Source organism: Dreissena polymorpha, chromosome 10, assembly GCF_020536995.1.
Source record: "Dreissena polymorpha isolate Duluth1 chromosome 10, UMN_Dpol_1.0, whole genome shotgun sequence".
In the NCBI taxonomy this organism is placed as follows: domain Eukaryota; kingdom Metazoa; phylum Mollusca; class Bivalvia; order Myida; family Dreissenidae; genus Dreissena; species Dreissena polymorpha.
Window position 1 is genome coordinate 45,179,887 of NC_068364.1, and position 20,510 is coordinate 45,200,396.

The window sequence follows — 20,510 nt, forward strand, 5'->3', positions numbered from 1 at the left end:
CCTCAGAAACCATAGGCAGCTCCAATATAATATCACATACCTCAGACACCATAGGCAGCCCCAATATAATATCACATACCTCAGACACCATAGGCAGCTCCAATATAATATCCCATACCTCAGACACCATAGGCAGCTCCAATATAATACAAAATACCTTAGAGACTATAGGCAACTCCAATATAATATCCCATACCTGAGACACCATAGGCAACTCCAATATAATATCACATACCTCAGAGACCATAGGCAGCCGAAATATAACCTCACATACCTCAGACACCATAGGCAGCTCCAATATAATTTCCCATACCTCAGACGCCATAGGCAGCCCCGATATAATATCACATACCTCAGAGACCATAGGCAGCCCCAATATAACATCACATACCTCAGACACCAAAGGCAGCTCCAATATAATATCACATACCTCAGACACCATAGGCAGCCCCAATATAACATCACATACCTCAGACACCATAGGCAGCTCCAATATAATATCACATACCTAAGAGACCATAGACAGCTCCAATATAATATCACATACCTCAGACACCATAAGCAGCTCCAATTTAATATCACTTACCTCAGACGCCATAGGCAGCTCCAATATAATATCACATACCTCAGAGTCTATAGGCAACTCCAATATAATATCCCATACCTGAGACACCATAGGCAACTCCAATATAATATCACATACCTCAGAGACCATAGGCAGCCGAAATATAACCTCACATACCTCAGACACCATAGGCAGCTCCAATAAAATTTCCCATACCTCAGACACCATAGGCAGCCCCGATATAATATCACATACCTCAGAGACCAAAGGCAGCCCCAATATAACATCACATACCTCAAACACCAAAGGCAGCTCCAATATAATATCACATACCTCAGACACCATAGGCAGCCCCAATATAAAATCACATACCTCAGACACCATAGGCAGCTCCAATATAATATCACATACCTCAGAGACCATAGACAGCTCCAATATAATATCACATACCTCAGACACCATAGGCAGCTCCAATTTAATATCATTTACCTCAGACACCATAGGCAGCTCCAATATAATATCACATACCTCAGAGTCTTTAGGCAGCTCCAATATAATATCACACACCTCAGACACCATAGGCAGCTCCAATATAATATCACATACCTCAAAACCCATTGGCAGCCGCAGCTGCAATATAATATCACATACCTCAGAGTTTATAGGGAACTCCAATATAATATCACATACCTCAGACACCATAGGTAGCTCCAATATAATATCCCATACCTGAGACACCATAGGCAACTCCAATATAATATCCCATACCTGAGACACCATAGGCAGCTCCAATATAATATCCCATGCCTCAGAAACCATAGGCAGCTCCAATATAATTCCCCATACCTCAGACACCATAGGCAGCTCCAATATAATACAAAATACCTCAGAGACTATAGGGAACTCCAATATAATATCCCATACCTGAGACACCATAGGCAACTCCAATATAATATCACATACCTCAGACACCAAAGGCAGCTCAAATTTAATATCACTTACCTCAGACGCCATAGGAAGCTCCAATATAATATCACATACCTCAGAGTCTATAGGCAACTCCAATATAATATCCCATACCTGAGACACCATAGGCAACTCCATTATAATATCACATACCTCAGAGACCATAGGCAGCCGACATATAACCTCACATACCTCAGACACCATAGGCAGCTCCAATAAAATTTCCCATACCTCAGACACCATAGGCAGCCCCGATATAATATCACATACCTCAGAGAGCATAGGCAGCCCCAATATAACATCACATACCTCAGGCACCAAAGGCAGCTCCAATATAATATCACATACCTCAGACACCATAGGCAGCCCCAATATAACATCACATACCTCAGACACCATAGGCAGCTCCAATATAATATCACATACCTCAGAGACCATAGACAGCTCCAATATAATATCACATACCTCAGACACCATAGGCAGCTCCAATTTAATATCATTTACCTCAGACACCATAGGCAGCTCCAATATAATATCACATACCTCAGAGTCTATAGGCAGCTCCAATATAATATCACACACCTCAGACACCATAGGCAGCTCCAATATAATATCACATACCTCAAAACCCATTGGCATCCGCAGCTGCAATATAATATCACATACCTCAGAGTTTATAGGGAACTCCAATATAATATCACATACCTCAGACACCATAGGTAGCTCCAATATAATATCCCATACCTGAGACACCATAGGCAACTCCAATATAATATCCCATACCTGAGACACCATAGGCAGCTCCAATATAATATCCCATGCCTCAGAAACCATAGTCAGCTCCAATATAATTCCCCATACCTCAGACACCATAGGCAGCCCCAATATAATATCACATACCTCTGAAATCATTGGCAGCCCTGATTTAATATCACATACCTCAGTGACCATATGCACCTCCAATATAATATCACATACCTCAGAAATCATTGCCAGCCCCGATATAATATCACATACCTTAGAGACCATAGGCAGCCCCAATATTACATCACATACCTCAGACACCATAGGCAGCCCCGATATAATATCACATACCTCAGACACCATAGGCAGCTCAAATATAATATTACATACCTCAGAAACCATAAGCAGCTCCAATATAATATCACATACCTCAGACACCATAGGCAGCCCCAATATAATATCACATACCTCAGACACCATAGGCAGCTCCAATATAATATCACATACCTCAGACACCATAGGCAGCTCCAATATAATACAAAATACCTCAGAGACTATAGGGAACTCCAATATAATATCCCATACCTGAGACACCGTAGGCAACTCCAATATAGTATCACATACCTCAGAGACCATAGGCAGCCAAAATATAACCTCACATACCTCAGACACCATAGGCAGCTCCAATATAATTTCCCATACCTCAGACACCATAGGCAGCCCCGATAAAATATCACATACCTCAGAGACCATAGGCAGCCCCAATATAACATCACATACCTCAGACACCAAAGGCAGCTCCAATATAATATCACATACCTCAGACACCATAGGCAGCCCCAATATAACATCACATACCTCAGACACCATAGGCAGCTCCAATATAATATCACATACCTCAGAGACCATAGACAGCTCCAATATAATATCACATACCTCAGACACCATAGGCAGCTCAAATTTAATATCACTTACCTCAGACACCATAGGCAGCTCCAATATAATATCACATACCTCAGAGTCTATAGGCAGCTCCAATATAATATCACACACCTCAGACACCATAGGCAGCTCCAATATAATATCACATACCTCAGAAACCATTGGCAGCCGCAGCTCCAATACAATACAACATACCTCAGAGTTTATAGGGAACTCCAATATAATATCACATACCTCAGACACGATAGGTAGCTCCAATGTAATATCCAATACCTCAGAGTCTATAGGCAGCTCCAATATAACATCCACATACCTCAGACACCATAGGCAGCTCCAATATAATATCACATACCTCAGACACCATAGGCAGCTCCAATATAATATCACATAACTCAGACTACAAAGGCAGCTCCAATATAATATCACCTACCTCAGAGTTTATTGGCAGCTCAAATATAATATCACATACCTCAGACACCATAGGCAGCCCCGATATAATATCACATACCCCAGACACCATAGGCAGCTCCAATATAATATCACATACCTCAGAGACCTTTGCAGCGCCAATATAATATCACATACCTCAGAAACCATAGGCAGCTCCAATATAACATCACATACCTCAGAAACCATAGGCAGCTCCAATATAATATCACATACCTCAGACATCATAGGCAGCTCCTATATAATATCACATACCTCAGAAACCATAGGCAGCTCAAATATAATATCACATACATCAGACACCATAGGCAGCTCCAATATAATATCACATACCTGAGACACCATAGGCAGCCCCAATATAATATCACCTACCTCAGGAACCATATGCAGCCCCTATATAATATCACATATCTCAGAGACCATAGGCAGCTCCAATATAATATCACTTACCTGAGACACCATAGGCAACCCCAATATAATATCACATACCTCAGAAACCATAGTCAGCTCAAATATAATATCACATACCTCAGACACCATAGGCAGCTCCAATACAATATCACATACCCCAGAAACCATAGGCAGCCCCAATATAATATCACATACCTCAGAGACCATAGGCAGCCCCAATATAATGTAACATACCCCAGGAACCATAGGCAGAACCAATATAATATCACGTACCTCAGAAACCATAGGCAGCCCAAGGAGGAAGCCTAATACACAGCAGGAGCCTCGGAAGATGAGAGCGTGCTTCTTGGACTTGCTGAGGATCGGGAATTCGTCGGTCAAACCAGTGAGCACGGTCTCCACTATTGAGAACTGGAATGTAAAATAAACATTTTTTTTATCTGCCCATTGGTGTAAAATGTACTATGTGCCATCTAATTTTAATGTCGCATAGGTCCTTTTGCACCAATAGGGCGAATTATTGCATAAATATAACAGGGCACGGAAAGCATCATCACATTATAGTGACCGACCTAACATTTAAAATTCGTTGGCTGTTGACTAAAAGGCTGCGGTCCGTATGCTGTTTGCTGGTTGTCATGTGAGGTCACTGTAATGCGAGGAGGTCCGATATTATCTCTGCTCTATAGACATGATAACATTGCAAAAGTTTACTACTTTAAGTATTGTCATAGTAGATTTTAACCCTTTTCTTAAGTTGTGTATTTAAAAAAAAACGACCATAACTTTATTTTAAATTTTTCATCAATATTTGCAGTAAACAATACCAATACGCGCTTTAGGGCTTATTTATTAATTGTATTTCAATCGTTTTATGTCTACGGACTTAAAACAAAAATTAACAATTGAAAACAACACAAATATCAATTTGCTTACGTTTTAATCGTTCATATTGAGCAAACGTCTTCATTAAATGATGCCGCAAACAACACGAGCTGAATGGAGCGTCAAAAGGATATTGAAACTGTGCTAACTTCGTATATACTTCATTGATTTACCATCAACGCTCAACGAAAATGTTGAGTGTAATTATTTCGAACATAACCACATAATATTAGCTCTACTTGATACTATCGACGTAATTTAGTAGGTTACATATGATGAAACACCTGGCACACAGATTACATGATGTTAGTTTGATAATAAGCAACATTTGTTGTATGTATGACGCGTAGAAAATTGTTGTGGTATCAATGTGAAGGTATATGAATAAGAAATAAGAAAACTATTCATTTGTGTGCACTTATTTGTCAAGTGGTTTGTAGCCTCACATCTTTTGTATTTCTTTTTGCTAAACATATGGCAGCTTCCATGCCGGACAAAAACCACTGTGTTGAATCGGAGGAAAATATATTGAGCTTAAACTTACAGATGTTTAAACATTGTTAAATGTTGTAGCTTTATGTTTTCAACCATGTACGGTGACATATTAGAAAATAGCTTGACCATGGTTAACATTTACACCAAACATTGCATACTTTATATGAAACAAAGTTAAGATTTCTTATTTGGTGTGTATAAATTGATAGTAGCACGTACTAAAGAATAGTGATAAAAGTTATATTCTTCATTAATATTTCACTAAAAAGTGTATTCTATATTATAACGTGCGAATTTTTTTAAATACGGAACGAGCCAAGCGTTTAAAACTTCGTTATTTCTCTTTATTTACAAGACATGTTGGTGAAATTATCAGACAAAGCTATCCACGTTGAATAGCATTGAATAAGCATCCGAAAATTTACAATAGATTAACCAGAGAAAAATATAAAGGGCTCGTCCGGGATTTGAACCCGGGACCTCTCGCACCCAAAGCGAGAATCATACCCCTAGACCAACGAGCCACGTATTTAATTGCAATATGATAAGAAAGTTCAAATAGGCTGCCAGTAATTATATTACAATCTTTATAGATAACGAACTTAAACGCGTTGTAGTTGTTTGATCAATATGATGTAATAGTAGCTTGACTATAAAATACACATTGGTCTAGAGCATGGTTCTCGCTTAGGGTGCGAGAGGTTCCGGGCTCAAAGCCTATAAAAGCCTTACTTTTTGTTGTTTTAAAAACCACTGTTAGTAAAATAATGACAATGTCATTGTCACTTCATGAATTATTATTTAGTCAATTTTATCAGAACGTAAGGCTCGTTGGTCTAGGGGTATGATTCTCGCTTCGGGTGCGAGAGGTCCCGGGTTCAAATCCCGGACGAGCCCATGATCGTTTTCTTGTATTATGTAAGCAGATATTTCTATCAAAAACTAACGTTTTTACACTCGAGTCAAGGACTATAACTAAAGGACTAAACCAATTTATCGGATATCGGTAACACACTGGAAGCAAAACTTTGGTGGCTCAGCATCGAACCCCCGATTCAACCTCACCTAAATTTACTCATCCTCCAAATAAGACGTAAAAACGAGGCGCAGTAGTATTAGTTTCGATCCGGGGACTTACAGACTCAGATTTGTCCCTCAAACAGGACTTCTACTGTATCTTGCGCTATCCCCTGTAGCAAAACTTATATAAATAATAATATAATAATACTTAAATTTACGTAGAGAATAGAAGGTTAGTGTTGATTATAGATCAGGTTTATCATCTCGGCACGAAAACAAAAATCACGAGCCTTGGCGAGTGCTTTTTCGTTTTCCTGCCGAGCATGATAAACCTGATCTATATTCTACACTAACCTATTATTCTATTTATCCCACTTTTTATTCAGTAAACCTTTTTATTTAAACAAAATTATTTTAAATGGATTATTTCGCGTTTTCATTAATGTTTGTCGTACTTTGATAATGACTGTAGTGTAACCAAGGTCAGTGTATTACTCCGCGTTCCAAAAATAACCGCTGATCAAATAATCATTTTTTTAATCAGAATATCGTTCTGTGACAAAGAGTCACACAAAGTGAAATATAACGCGACATGAATGACGACAGCGGATTCAACAACATAAATAACACTATAATGTAGTCAATATTTTGTACGGTTCAAGTATTAAAATAAGACGATGGTTGTTCTTACGAGCGCTTTGATTTTCAATTAAAAGTAACTTCAAACTCATTTCAATAAAATCGGTTATGTGCAATAACCGATTTATGCAAGAAACATATTACAAATTCGTATGTGTACGGCCTATGCTGAATGTTTACCTGAGAACTGAACCCCAGCGTCATCATCATCAGGAAAAACAAAATGGACCACAGAGGAGCAACAGGCATCTGGGCAATAGCTTCTGGGTACGCAATAAATGCAAGGCCAGGACCTGCAATAGAGGAACAACAGGCATCTGGGCAATGGCTTCTGGGTACGCAATAAATGCAAGACCTGGACCTGCAATAGAGGAACAACAGGCATCTGGGCAATGGCTTCTGGGTACGCAATAAATGCAAGACCTGGACCTGCAATAGAGGAACAACAGGCATCTGGGCAATGGCTTCTGGGTACGCAATAAATGCAAGGCCAGGACCTGCAATAGAGGAACAACAGGCATCTGGGCAATGGCTTCTGGGTACGCAATAAATGCAAGACCTGGACCTGCAATAGAGGAACAACAGGCATCAGGGCAATGGCTATTGGGTACGCAATAAATGCAAGGCCCGGACCTGCAATAGAGGAGCAACAGGCATCTGGGCAATAGCTTCTGGGTACGCAATAAATGCAAGACCAGGACCGCAACAGAGGAGCAACAGGCATCTGAGCAATGGCTTCTGGGTACGCAATAAATGCAAGGCCTGGACCTGCAATAGAGGAACAACAGGCATCTGGGAAATGGCGTCTGGGTACGCAATAAATGCAAGACCCGGACCTGCAATAGAGGAGCAACAGGCATCTCGGCAATGGCTTCTGGGTACGCAATACATGCAAGACCTGGACTTGCAATAGAGGAGCAACCGGCATCTGGGCAATAGCTTCTGGGTACGCGGCAATAGATGAGCAACAGGCATCTGGGCAATAGCTTCTGGGTACGCAATAAATGCAAGGCCAGGACCTGCAATATACATCCACTGCATATATCTGGACTATCACTTACTGGTATGCAATACTGGCCATGTCTGAGTGGGCAATATACATCAACTATAAATATCTGGACTATCGCTTATTGTTATTCAATACTGGCCACGTCTGGGTTTGCAATATACATCACCTATATATATGTATATATATATATATATATATATATATATATATATATATATATATATATATATATATATATATATATATATATATATATATATATATATATATATATATATATATATATACATATATATATATATCTCTGGACTATTGCTTATCGGTATGCAATACTGGGCACGTCTGTGTGGGCAATATACATAAACTATATATATCTGGACTATCACTTATTTGTATGCAATACTGGGCACGTCTGTGTGGGCAATATACATCAACTATATATATCTGGACTATCGCTTATTGGTATGCAATACTGGCCACGTCTGAGTGGGCAATAGACATCGACTATATATATCTGGACTATCACTAATTGGTATGCAATACTGGCCACATCTGGGTGGGCAATATACATCAACTATATATATCTGGTCTATCGCTTATTGGCATGCAATACTGGCCACATCTGGGTGGGCAATATACATCAACTATATATATCTGGACTATCGCTTATTGGTATGCAATACATTCAAGGATTGGGTAGACATCCAATATAACTGGGGTTTCTCTTCTTGGTATTCGATACAGGCAATGTCTGGGCTTGAAATGTATTATACAAATCTGGACTATCGCTTTTGAATACGCTATTCAGGCAAGGTCTGGGTGGGTAATAGACATGTGCTTTATATGTACATGTGTATTATCGCAAGTGGCTACGCGAAATAAAACAAGGCAGAGATTGCATGATACATCTTTTACATCATGACAATCACATCTTGGTACGAAATACAGGCCTGGACCTTCAATAGAAATCGCATATACATCAGGTACTCAGTTCTGGGAACACACGAAAGGCAAGCCCTGGACCTGCTATAGAGATTACCACCATCTCGACAATGGCTTGTTGGTGTGCAATTAAGGCAATGCCTGGAAATGCAATGACAACCATTATATCTAGGTATACACTGCTGTGTTCAAACTTAAGAAAAGACTCGACCAGAAGAGACATCCATCATATCTGAAAGCTATGAAATGATCTATCATCACAGATTGTTTATTTCAACCAACAGTTTTGTACAAGATTACACTTTTAATTAGCAGTGGTCCACCTCATCACATCTAGGGTTTGATTTTAAGTTTAATTATAAACATTGTAACACAAAAACATTTATAACGTAAGGCAATCTGTGAATATGCTTATCAATCTAATATTTGTAATAGGCGGACCATGCAACAATTGTGTCCAGTTAAGGACAAAAAGTCCAACAATTTAGCGAACAGCCTTTGAAGGGTGATGCAGGTATTGTACTTGCCTCTCACACAACCTCATACGAGTGATGCAGGTATTGTTCTTGCCTCCAAAACACAACCTCCTTTGGGTGATACAGATATTTTACTTGCCTCCCACACAACCTCATATGAGTGATGCAGGTATTGTACTTGCCTCTCACACAACCTCATATGAGTGATGCAGGTATTGTACTTGCCCCCCACACAACCTCATATGACTGATGCAGGTATTGTACTTGCCTCCCACAAAACCTCAAATGGGTGATGCAGGTATTGTTCTTTCCTCCCACACAACCTTATATGAGTGATGCAGGTATTGTTCTTGCCTCCCACAAAACCCCATTTGGGTGATGCAGGTATTGTACTTGCCTCCCACACAACCTCATATAGGTGATGCAGGTATTGTTCTTGCCTCCCACACAACCTCATATGAGTGATGCAGGTATTGTTCTTGCCTCCCACACAACCTTATATGAGTGATGCAGGTATTGTTCTTGCCTCCCACACAACCTCATATGAGTGATGCAGAAATTGTTATTGCATCGCACACAATCTCATATGAGTGATGCAGGTATTGTTCTTGCCTCACACACAACCTCATATGAGTGATGCAGGTATTGTTCTTGCTTCCCACACAACCTCATATAGGTTTTGCAGGTATTGTACTTGCCTCTCACACAACCTCATATGAGTGATGCAGGTATTGTTCTTTCCTCCCACACAACCTCATATTAGTGATGCAGGTATTGTACTTGCCTCCCACAAAACCTCATATGAGTGATTCAGGTATTGTTCTTGCCTCCCACACAACCTCATATGAGTGATGCAGGTATTGTACTTGCCTCCCACACAACCTCATATGGGTGATGCAGGTATTGTACTTGCCTCCCACAAAACCTCATATGGGTGATGCAGGTATTGTACTTGCCTCCCACACAACCTCATATGGGTGATGCAGGTATTGTACTTGCCTCCCACACAACATCATATTGGTGATGCAGGTATTGTATTTTCCTCCCACACAACCTCATATGGGTGATGCAGGTATTGTACTTGCCTCCCACAAAACCTCATATGGGTGATTCAGGTATTGTACTTGCCCCCCACACAACCTCATATGGGTGATGCAGGTATTGTACTTGCCTCCCACACAACCTCATATTGGTGATGAAGGTATTGCATTTTCCTCCCACACAACCTCATATGGGTGATGCAGGTATTGTACTTGCCTCCCACACAACATCATATTGGTGATGCAGGTATTGTATTTTCCTCCCACACAACCTCATATGGGTGATGCATGTATTGTACTTGCCTCCCACACAACCTCCTATGTGTGATACAGGTATTGTTCTTGCCTCCCACAGAACATAATATGGGTGATACAGGTATTGTACTTGCCTACCACACAACCTCCTATGGGTGATACAGGAATTGTTCTTGCCTCCTACAGAACCTAATATGGGTGATACCGGTATTGTACTTGCCTCCCGCACAACCTCATATGGGTGATGCAGGTATTGTACTTGCCTCCCACAAAACCTCATAAGGGTGCTGCAGGTATTGTACTTGCCTCCCACACAACCTCATATGGGTGATGCAGGTATTGTACTTGACACACACACAACCTCATATGGGTGACGCAGGTGTTGTACTTGCCTCCCACACAACCTCATATGAGTGATGCAGGTATTGTCCTTGCCTCCAACGCAACCTCATATGGGTGATGCCGGTATTGTTCTTGCCTCCCACACAACCTCATATGAGTGATGCAGGTATTGTACTTGCCTCCCACACAACCTCAAATGGCTGATACAGGTATTGTACTTGCCTCCCACACAACCTCATATGGGTGATGCCGGTATTGTACTTGCCTCCCACAAAACCTCATATGGGTGATGCAGGTATTGTTCTTGCCTCCCACATAACCTCATATAGGTGATGCAGGTATTGTACTTGCCTCCAACACAACCTCATATGGGTGATGCAGGTATTGTACTTGCCTCCCACACAACCTCATATGGGTGATACCGGTATTGTACTTGCCTCCCACACAACCTCATATGGGTGATGCAGGTATTGTTCTTGCCTGCCACACAACCTCATAAGGGTGCTGCAGGTATTGTACACCTCCCACACAACCCCATATGGGTGATGCAGGTATTGTTCTTGCCTCCCACACAACCTCATATGAGTGCTGCAGATATTGTACTTGCCACCCACACAACCCCATATGGGTGATGCAGGTATTGTTCTTGCCTCCCACACAACCTTTTATGGGTGATGCAGGTATTGTTCTTGCCACCCACACAACCCCATATGGGTGATGCAGGTATTGTTCTTGCCTCCCACACAACCCCATATGGGTGATGCAGGTATTGTACTTGCCTCCCACACAACCTCATATGAGTGATGCAGGTATTGTACTTGCCTCCCACACAACCTCATATGGGTGATGCAGGTATTGTACTTGCCTCCCACAAAACCTCAAATGGGTGATGCAGGTATTGTACTTGCCTCCCACACAAGCTCATTAGGGTGATGCAGGTATTGTACTTTCCTCTCACACAATCTCATATAGGTGTTGCAGGTATTGTACTTGCCTCCCACCGCCACATTGGCCACCGAGACGCCCTTGTTGTGCGCCATGAAGCCCAGTGTAGAGAAGATGACGAAGCCAGCAAAGAAGCACGTCCCAGCGTCGATGATCGGCACCAAGAGGGCGTCACTGCGAGAAGAAGTGTTTATAAAATGAGACCATGTTTGTGGAGAGTTTAACTTGTTTAGCGATGTTTAATAGTTACGACAACTTTGATATCAGTTTAGTGGCGTTACACACATTACATGTAATATATTGTTGCTATTGTGATATAAGTTCCTATCGTCCTATGAAAAACATTATTAATACCAAGTATGTATCAGCCTTAGCTGGTATTTATAAATGTACAGTTACATGTACATTAGTCAATATTGCTTTATTACATGTGTTTGATAACCATCATTGCTACATTAATCATTTGACGTACATCGATTTTTGAATTTTACTTATGCAGATGTCAATGATAGTTGTAAATGGTATTCCGGTTGTTCCGTTACTAAAACAACTGTTTTTACCGTAAGACATTGTTGTTGAACTGGTTGTAGCTGGCCATAGCAATCAGGCCTCCCTGGCCGACACTCAATGAATAGAAAATCTGGACAGCTGCATCGGACCAAGCCTGTTTGAATCGAAAAGTCGCAAAATAATTGAGTTTACGTGACAAAAACACACACACAAAACAAACAAATGAAGTGAGATTTTACAATCGCACAGATAGCACAAACAAAAGCGTTATTTCAGTCATGATCAAGGGCAGGTAAATGAGCATTCCGATGAAACTGGATTATTCCAAAAAGATCGGGTAATTGTTTGACGGAGATGATATTGAGCAATTGGTTTGATATAGACATCGATATTTATCAGCGAATACAATTGATATACGTTACATGTTACTGCTACTGATGATGAAAGAACAATTAAATGTGTGTTTAATAAAGGATAATGGAAACGATTGAAGAACTATTAATATTCACGTGCTTACGCTTCTAAAATCAGTATTTTATATATTTAGGCTTTAAAATTACGCATTATTAATATTTTTAGTACATTGCAACTTTTCTTTTTTCTTTCTTGCATGTGTCGTATATAGAACACATGTGATTTAACGTTACTTTAAACAAAATGCCTTATTTGTTATTTGACTCGCCAAAACAAAATACTAAGAACTTAAAGTGACACTAACCGCAGCACTTCCGAGCTTTTCAATGTCGGGATTTAGGTAGAAGTCTACGCCTTCCCTGTGCCCTTCCAGAGTGACCGCTCGAATAAGTAGGATTGTCAGAATGATATACGGGAAGATAGCCGTAAAGTACACAACCTGTAACATTGTAGGATTGTTAGGATGATGTAACGGAAGATAGCCGTAAAGTACACATTCTGTAACATTGTAGGATTGTTAGGATGATGTAACGGAAGATAGCCGTAAAGTACACATTCTGTAACATTGTAGGATTGTCAGAATATTGTAAGGGACGATAGCCGTAAAGTACACAACCTGTAACATTGTAGGATTGTTAGGATGATGCTAGGAAAGATAGCCGTAAAGTACACAACATGTAACATTGTAAGATTGCCAGAATAATGTAACGGACGATAGCCGTAAAGTTCACAACCTGTAACATTGAAGGATTGTCAGAAGAATGTAGGGGACGATATCCGTAAAGTACACAACCTGTAAAATCGTAGGATTGTCAAAATGATGTGAGGGAAGATAGCCGTAAAGAACACGACCTGTAACAGTTTAGGAAAGTCAGAATGATGTAACGGAAGATAGCCGTAAAGTACACAACATGTAACAGTGCAGGATTGTTAGAATGATGTAAGGGAAGATAGCCGTAAAGCACACAACCTGTAAAATTGTAGGATTGTCAAAATGATGTGAGGGAAGATAGCCGTAAAGGACACAAACTGTAACAGTGTAGGATAGTCATAATGTTGTAACGGTGGATAGCCGTAAAGTACACAACCTGTAACAGTTTAGGATAGTCAGAATGATGTAACGGAAGATAGCCGTAAAGTACACAACTTGTAACATTGTATGATTGTAAGGATGATGTAACGGAAGATAGCCGTAAAGTACACATTCTGTAACATTGGAGGCTTGTCAGAATAATGTAAGAGACGATAGCCGTTAAGTACACAACCTGTAACATTGTAGGATTGTTAGGATGATGTAAGGGAAGATAGCCGTAAAATACACAACCTGTAACATTTTAGGATTGTCAGAATAATGTAAGAGAAGATAGCCGTAAAGTACACAACCTGTAACAGTTTAGGAAAGTCAGAATGATGTAAGGGAAGACAGCCGTAAAATACACAACATGTAACAGTACAGGATTGTCAGAATGATGTAAGGGAAGATAGCCGTAAAGCACACAACCTGTAAAATTGTAGGATTGTCAAAATGATGTGAGGGAAGATAGCCGTAAAGGGCACAACCTGTAACAGTGTAGCATAGTCATAATGGTGTAACGGAGGATAGCCGTAAAGTACACAAACTGTAACAGTTTAGGATAGTCAGAATGATGTAACGGAAGATAGCCGTAATGTACACAACCTGTAACATTGTAGGATTGTTAGGATGATGTAACGGAAGATAGCCGTAAAGTACACATTCTGTAACATTGTAGGATTGTCAGAATAATGTAAGGGACGATAGTCGTTAAGTACACAACCTGTAACATTGTAGGATTGTTAGGCTGATGTAACGGAAGATAGCCGTAAAGTACACAACTTGTAACATTGTAGGATTGTTAGGATGATGTAACGGAAGATAGCCGTAATGTACACAACCTGTAACATTGTAGGATTGTAAGGATGATGTAACGGAAGATAGCCGTAAAGCACACATTCTGTAACATTGTAGGATTGTCAGAATAATGTAAGGGACGATAGTCGTAAAGTACACAACTTGTAACATTGTAGGATTGTCAGAAGAATGTAAGGTACGATAGCCGTAAAATACACAACCTGTAACATTGTAGGATTGTCAGAATTATGTAAGGGTCGATAGCCGTAAAGTACACAACCTGTAACATTGTAGGATTGTTAGGATGATGTAACGGAAGATAGCCGTAAAGTACACAACCTGTAACATTGTAGGATTGTTAGGATAATATAACGGAAGATAGCCGAAAAGTACACATTCTGTAACATTGTAGGATTGTCAGAGTAATGTAATGGATGATAGCCGTAAAATACACAACCTGTAACAGTGTAGGATTGTTAGGATGATGTAAGGAAAGATAGCCGTAAAGTACACAACATGTTACATAGTAAGATTGTCAGAATAATGTAAGGGACGATAGCCGTAAAGTTCACAGCCTATAAAATTGTAGGATTGTCAGAATAATGTAAGGGACGATAGCCGTAAAGTACACAACCTGTAAAATTGTAGAATTGTCAAAATGATGTGAGGGAAGATAGCCGTAAAGTACACAACCTTTAACAGTTTAGGAAAGTCAGAATGATGTAAAGGAAGACAGCCGTAAAGTACACAACATGTAACAGTGTAGGATTGTCAGAATGATGTAAGGGAAGATAGCCGTAAAGCACACAACCTGTAAAATTGTAGGATTGTCAAAATGGTGTGAGGAAAGATAGCTGTAAAGGACACAACCTGTAACAGTGTACGATAGACATAATGGTGTAACGGAGGATAGCCGTTAAGTACACAACCTGTAACACTTTAGGATAGTCAGAATGATGTAACGGAAGATAGCCGTAAAGTACACAACCTGTAACAGTTTAGGATTGTCAGAATGATGTTAGGGAAGATAGCCGTGAAGTACACAATCTGTTACATTGTAGGTTCTCATAATTATGTAAGGGAAGATAGCCGTAAAGTACACATCCTTTAACATTGTAGGATTCTCAGAATTATGTAAGGTAAGATAGCCATGAAGTGCACAACCTGTAACATTGTAGGATTATTAGGATGTAGTTACGGAAGAAAGCCATAAAGTACACAACCTGTAACAGTTTAGGATTGTCAGAATGATTTAAGGGAAGATAGCCGTACAGTAAACAGCCTGTAACATTGTGAGATTGTCAAAATGATGTAAGGGAAGATAGCCGTAAAGTACACAACCTGTAACATTGTGGGATTGTCAAAATGATGTAAGGGAAGATAGCCGTAAAATACAAAACCTGTAATGATGTAGGTTAGCCAGAATGATGTAAGGGAAGATAGCCTTAAGTACACAACCTGTAACAGTGTATGATTGTCAGAAGGATGTAAGGGAAGATAGCCGTAAAATATACAACCTACAACATTGTAGGATTGTCAGAATGATGTAAGACAAGATAGCCGTAAAGAACACAACCTGTAACATTGTAGGATTGTCAGAATGATGTAAGGAGAGATAGTCTTAAAGTACACAACCTGTAACATTGTAGGATTGTCAGAATGATGTAAGGGACGATAGCCGTAAAGTACACAACCTATAACAGTGTAGGATAGTCAAAATGAAATAAGGGAAGATAGCCGTAAAATACACAATACAACTTATACCATGAACTTAGAGTATGGAATTTATAACATTGACGAATTCTAAAAAAAGGACTTAAAGTTATGGGAAAGACTTTAGTTTTACTAACAATAAGCATGACAGGCGAGAGAAATTGTTTAATACACGCGATATTGCATTATAGAAAACATGACTGTTATAATAGAATTGTTTTAATTTGACCAAACTACAAACAGTACACTGATTCAATTGTGATTAAAGCGAATCAGCAACGTATTTGTATAGACTGAAATAAGGGGAAATCTGGTTACAAGATCTTCCAAAATACGTATTGTCTCATATTAACCCATTTATGCCTAGCATCTAGAAAAAAGGCCTTTGCAAACAGCGTAGACCCAGATGAGACGCCGCATGATGCGACGTCTCATCAGGGTCTGCGCTGTTTGCTTAAAGGAATTTCTGTAAGAAATTCTCTAAATATAGAAATAAATATACCAGACATCCCTTATTTTGGAAATAAATTGATCCAATTTAGAAGAATGGGAGAGTCCACTAGGCATAAATGGGTTAAAAACAGCTGCGATTAAAATGTGTATAAGGATTATATGACACGAAACGAATACCTTTCCTAAAGATTTGATTCCCTTAGTCAGCACGAGGAACACAAGAGTCCAAGCCAGCAGTAAGCACAAGGCCAAGTCCCATCGTACAGTTCCGCTGTCTGCTAAATTCGACGATAGATGCAGGACCCGGCGGCTTAATTTGAAGACATGGTAAACTATGATGATTAACTATAATGATAACATCGTTTGATATATTGCTTGAACAAAAAAAAACACATCGACAAAGGCATGATCGATATCCCTTATCTACTAGAGACGAACGAAAGATAGACGACAACGACATGTTATTACCAATTGAAAATTACCCACTTAGTATAAATAAATGAATGGCATCCTACTATACATTTTTTAGTGTGACTTTCACCGTACTCATTTGTTTAAATAGCAAAATACATTTACAAAACATCTAAACATTGCAGACAACGTTATTAAGAAACTAAGACTTTAATGGCACCAGTAAGCATATGAGTCGCGTTCTGAGAAAATGGGCACAATGCATGTACGTAAAGTGTCGTCCCAGATTAGCCTGTGCAGGTGTACATTTTGCACAGGCTAATCGGGGAAGACACTTTCCGCCTAAATTGGATTTTTGCTAAGAAGAGACTTCATTTAAACAAAAAATGTCATAAAAGCGGAAAGTGTCGTCCCTGATTAGCCTGTGAGGATTGCACAGGCTAATCTGGGACGACACTTTACGCACATGCATCATGCCCAGTTTTCTCAGGACACGACTCGTGTATTTAGTTCTATTTAAGAGAAAACACGCCGTGTCCAAGGAAAGGAGAATGTTAACTGAAATGTTTGTATAAGTGTGTTTATTGCTTACTAAATTGCGTCTATGTTTCTGTTTTGTTTTTGTTTTTCTTCAAATCAATACTAACTTGAAATAGTCCTCGCTCGGGCTGGTGACTTTGTCACGCTCAAACGGCGTTGCGTTGAATTGCCTCACTATAAAAAGAAACAAAACAACATATTAATCAAATAATCAAGTATTTGTACAATTTTGAATTGTTGCAGCTAAGCCGTTTCTTTTTTTATTAATCCAATTAATACTATGATGCATTATAAGTTCAGAATGTTGCTATATTTTCAGTTGTTGTCGTTATTTTGTTTTAATTTAATTTTTGTTTATGTTGTGTATGGTCTAAGAGACACATTTATACACTATTGATTTAGTAATTTAAACAAACTTTTGTAAAAGAATTTAGACAAAAGTGGTAAAAAGCCGCTATGATGAATATATTTGGTGTCGTTATGGAATCGGGTAACATTGATACACTACTATCAAAGTACGTTGTCTTTAATCTCGTGACTCAAATCCACGAACGACACCACATATTACGGTGCCATAGAAGTGACATTCACTCCTCTTTTTTTAAACTGCACTCCTTTTTTTCTATCTCGTGGCCACGACTTAAGATCTCGAGATCCCGACTTAGCTAACTCGTGGCCATGAGATAGAAAACAGAGGAGTGCAAAACTAAATAAAAGAGGAGTGCAATTAAAAAAGAGCGGTGCAGTAAATAAATGAAGGGTGCATTCAACAAAAGAGGAGAGAATTTCGAGATCTCGAGATCCCGACTATGCTAACTCGTGGCCACGAGTGAGGCAGCCAATCAAATACTATCTTGTTCCCTCAAATTAATCAGCCAATGAAAACGTCCTAAAGGCAAGGCTCTGATATAACATAACATACTACTATTAGTACTACTATTACTACTACTACTATTGCTGCTGTTGTTGCTGCTGTTGCTGCTGCTACTACTACTACTACTACTACTACTACTACTACTACTACTACTACTACTGCTACTACTACTACTACTACTACTACTACTACTACTACTACTACTACTACTACTACTACTACTACTTCTACTACTTATATTACTACTACTACTACTACACGCTGGGTATGCGGATACTTTGATAACAGATGGCACTTCGATACCAGATAACAACAAAAGCCACGCGCGAGAGGTCAGTTCATCAGTGTTCTTATAAAGATCACATTTTTAGACAAGGCACATGGTCGAGTATATGAATGGTGTATCCTTTTCTATTGTAAAGAAAAAGATCACGAAAGAATGGTAGATTTTTCCCCCAAAAATAGAAAATTCGGTCGGAAAACAGCATAAACTGGATGAACAGTAAACATTTCAACAAAATAAAACTACTTAGAAATATTGCAAGAACTTGCTTGATATTCCAGCATGTAGAGTAATCACTGTGCTTCAAATACTGAAATGTTGATACTATACAATGAAATATTAACGAAGATAGAGCATGTTTTATTAGGTGGTATTCGTGAAGTTGCGGATACTTTGATTTCCGATATAGGGCACTTCGGATAACAAAGACTTTCAACAAATTGGGCACTCTGATAACCGAGTATTATCTTCTACCTAAAATGCATTTATGTATATTATGGCTATTCTTACAAAACATTTTGAAATACGAATCAATTTTCATTGTCAAGGCCGACACATTGGGAATCTATGCATAACGTAATTACATACACATGTAAAATATAACCAATGGCATTGTTCGTTTTCAAAAATCTTAATACTATTAATTTAAATAATTCATATTATAAGTGAAAATTTTAAATAAGATTCAGATGCTTATTTCTGAAGAAATATATTTCAAGTGAAATTTTTTTGATAGCCTTTTCACATTTTCATTCAGACAACTAATGCTTTAACGTTTACTTCAGCAGAAACTTCCCTGTATCTTGCAAATAGACTTTCAACGCCATCGGCGCTCTCGTTTTATTTACTGGCATTGAGCCAAAAAGTTCCAATAGCATGTCGGACCTGCATCGCTGCTGAAATTTATCTCTAAAGTGCAGTTTTAGCAGAGTGATGTTTCCTGACACGCTATCTAGTATATAAGTAAATGACCTTAGTACCTTCATTAGGACATAAATATGCATGCTTTAGCTCAGCCGTTTCGCTACAAAGAATGTAATTTAAAATTACATAGTACACGAGGTTAAACAATTTTAAATTACCATCTTCGATATGTCTGATGAGTTACATATTAAATGTAATTTACAATTGTTTAAGCTCGTGTACGTTGCGAAGATCCAGCTGTTGGGTGACTCGAAAACTGGAAAATTTATGGTCATATAGACTGTGCTCATCAGACATATCAAATTAGTTTCACGTGTGTCTTTCACATTTATACAACATCCAACATCATATTCCAAAGGGATAAGAACATGTTTCGGTAATTCGTTTTTAATTAA

General features: G+C 39.1%; 1 protein-coding gene and 2 non-coding genes across 3 annotated transcripts in view; 1 reads left to right on the forward strand and 2 right to left on the reverse strand.

Moving 5' to 3' along the window:
* Positions 1–20,510, reverse strand: part of LOC127848247 (sodium- and chloride-dependent glycine transporter 1-like) — a 46,360-nt gene that overhangs the window by 17,368 nt on the left and 8,482 nt on the right. The window contains exons 5-11 of the mRNA XM_052380593.1: positions 18,142–18,208; positions 17,261–17,393; positions 13,352–13,486; positions 12,684–12,787; positions 12,173–12,297; positions 7,295–7,407; positions 4,349–4,486 (exon numbers count right to left, since the gene is read on the reverse strand). Of these exons, the coding sequence (XP_052236553.1) occupies positions 4,349–4,486; positions 7,295–7,407; positions 12,173–12,297; positions 12,684–12,787; positions 13,352–13,486; positions 17,261–17,393; positions 18,142–18,208 (815 nt within the window). The remainder of the gene's footprint in view (positions 1–4,348; positions 4,487–7,294; positions 7,408–12,172; positions 12,298–12,683; positions 12,788–13,351; positions 13,487–17,260; positions 17,394–18,141; positions 18,209–20,510) is intronic.
* On the reverse strand, positions 5,908–5,979 carry Trnap-ugg (transfer RNA proline (anticodon UGG)). The gene has a single exon. It is a non-coding gene; the product is annotated as a tRNA-Pro (tRNA).
* On the forward strand, positions 6,281–6,352 carry Trnap-cgg (transfer RNA proline (anticodon CGG)). The gene has a single exon. It is a non-coding gene; the product is annotated as a tRNA-Pro (tRNA).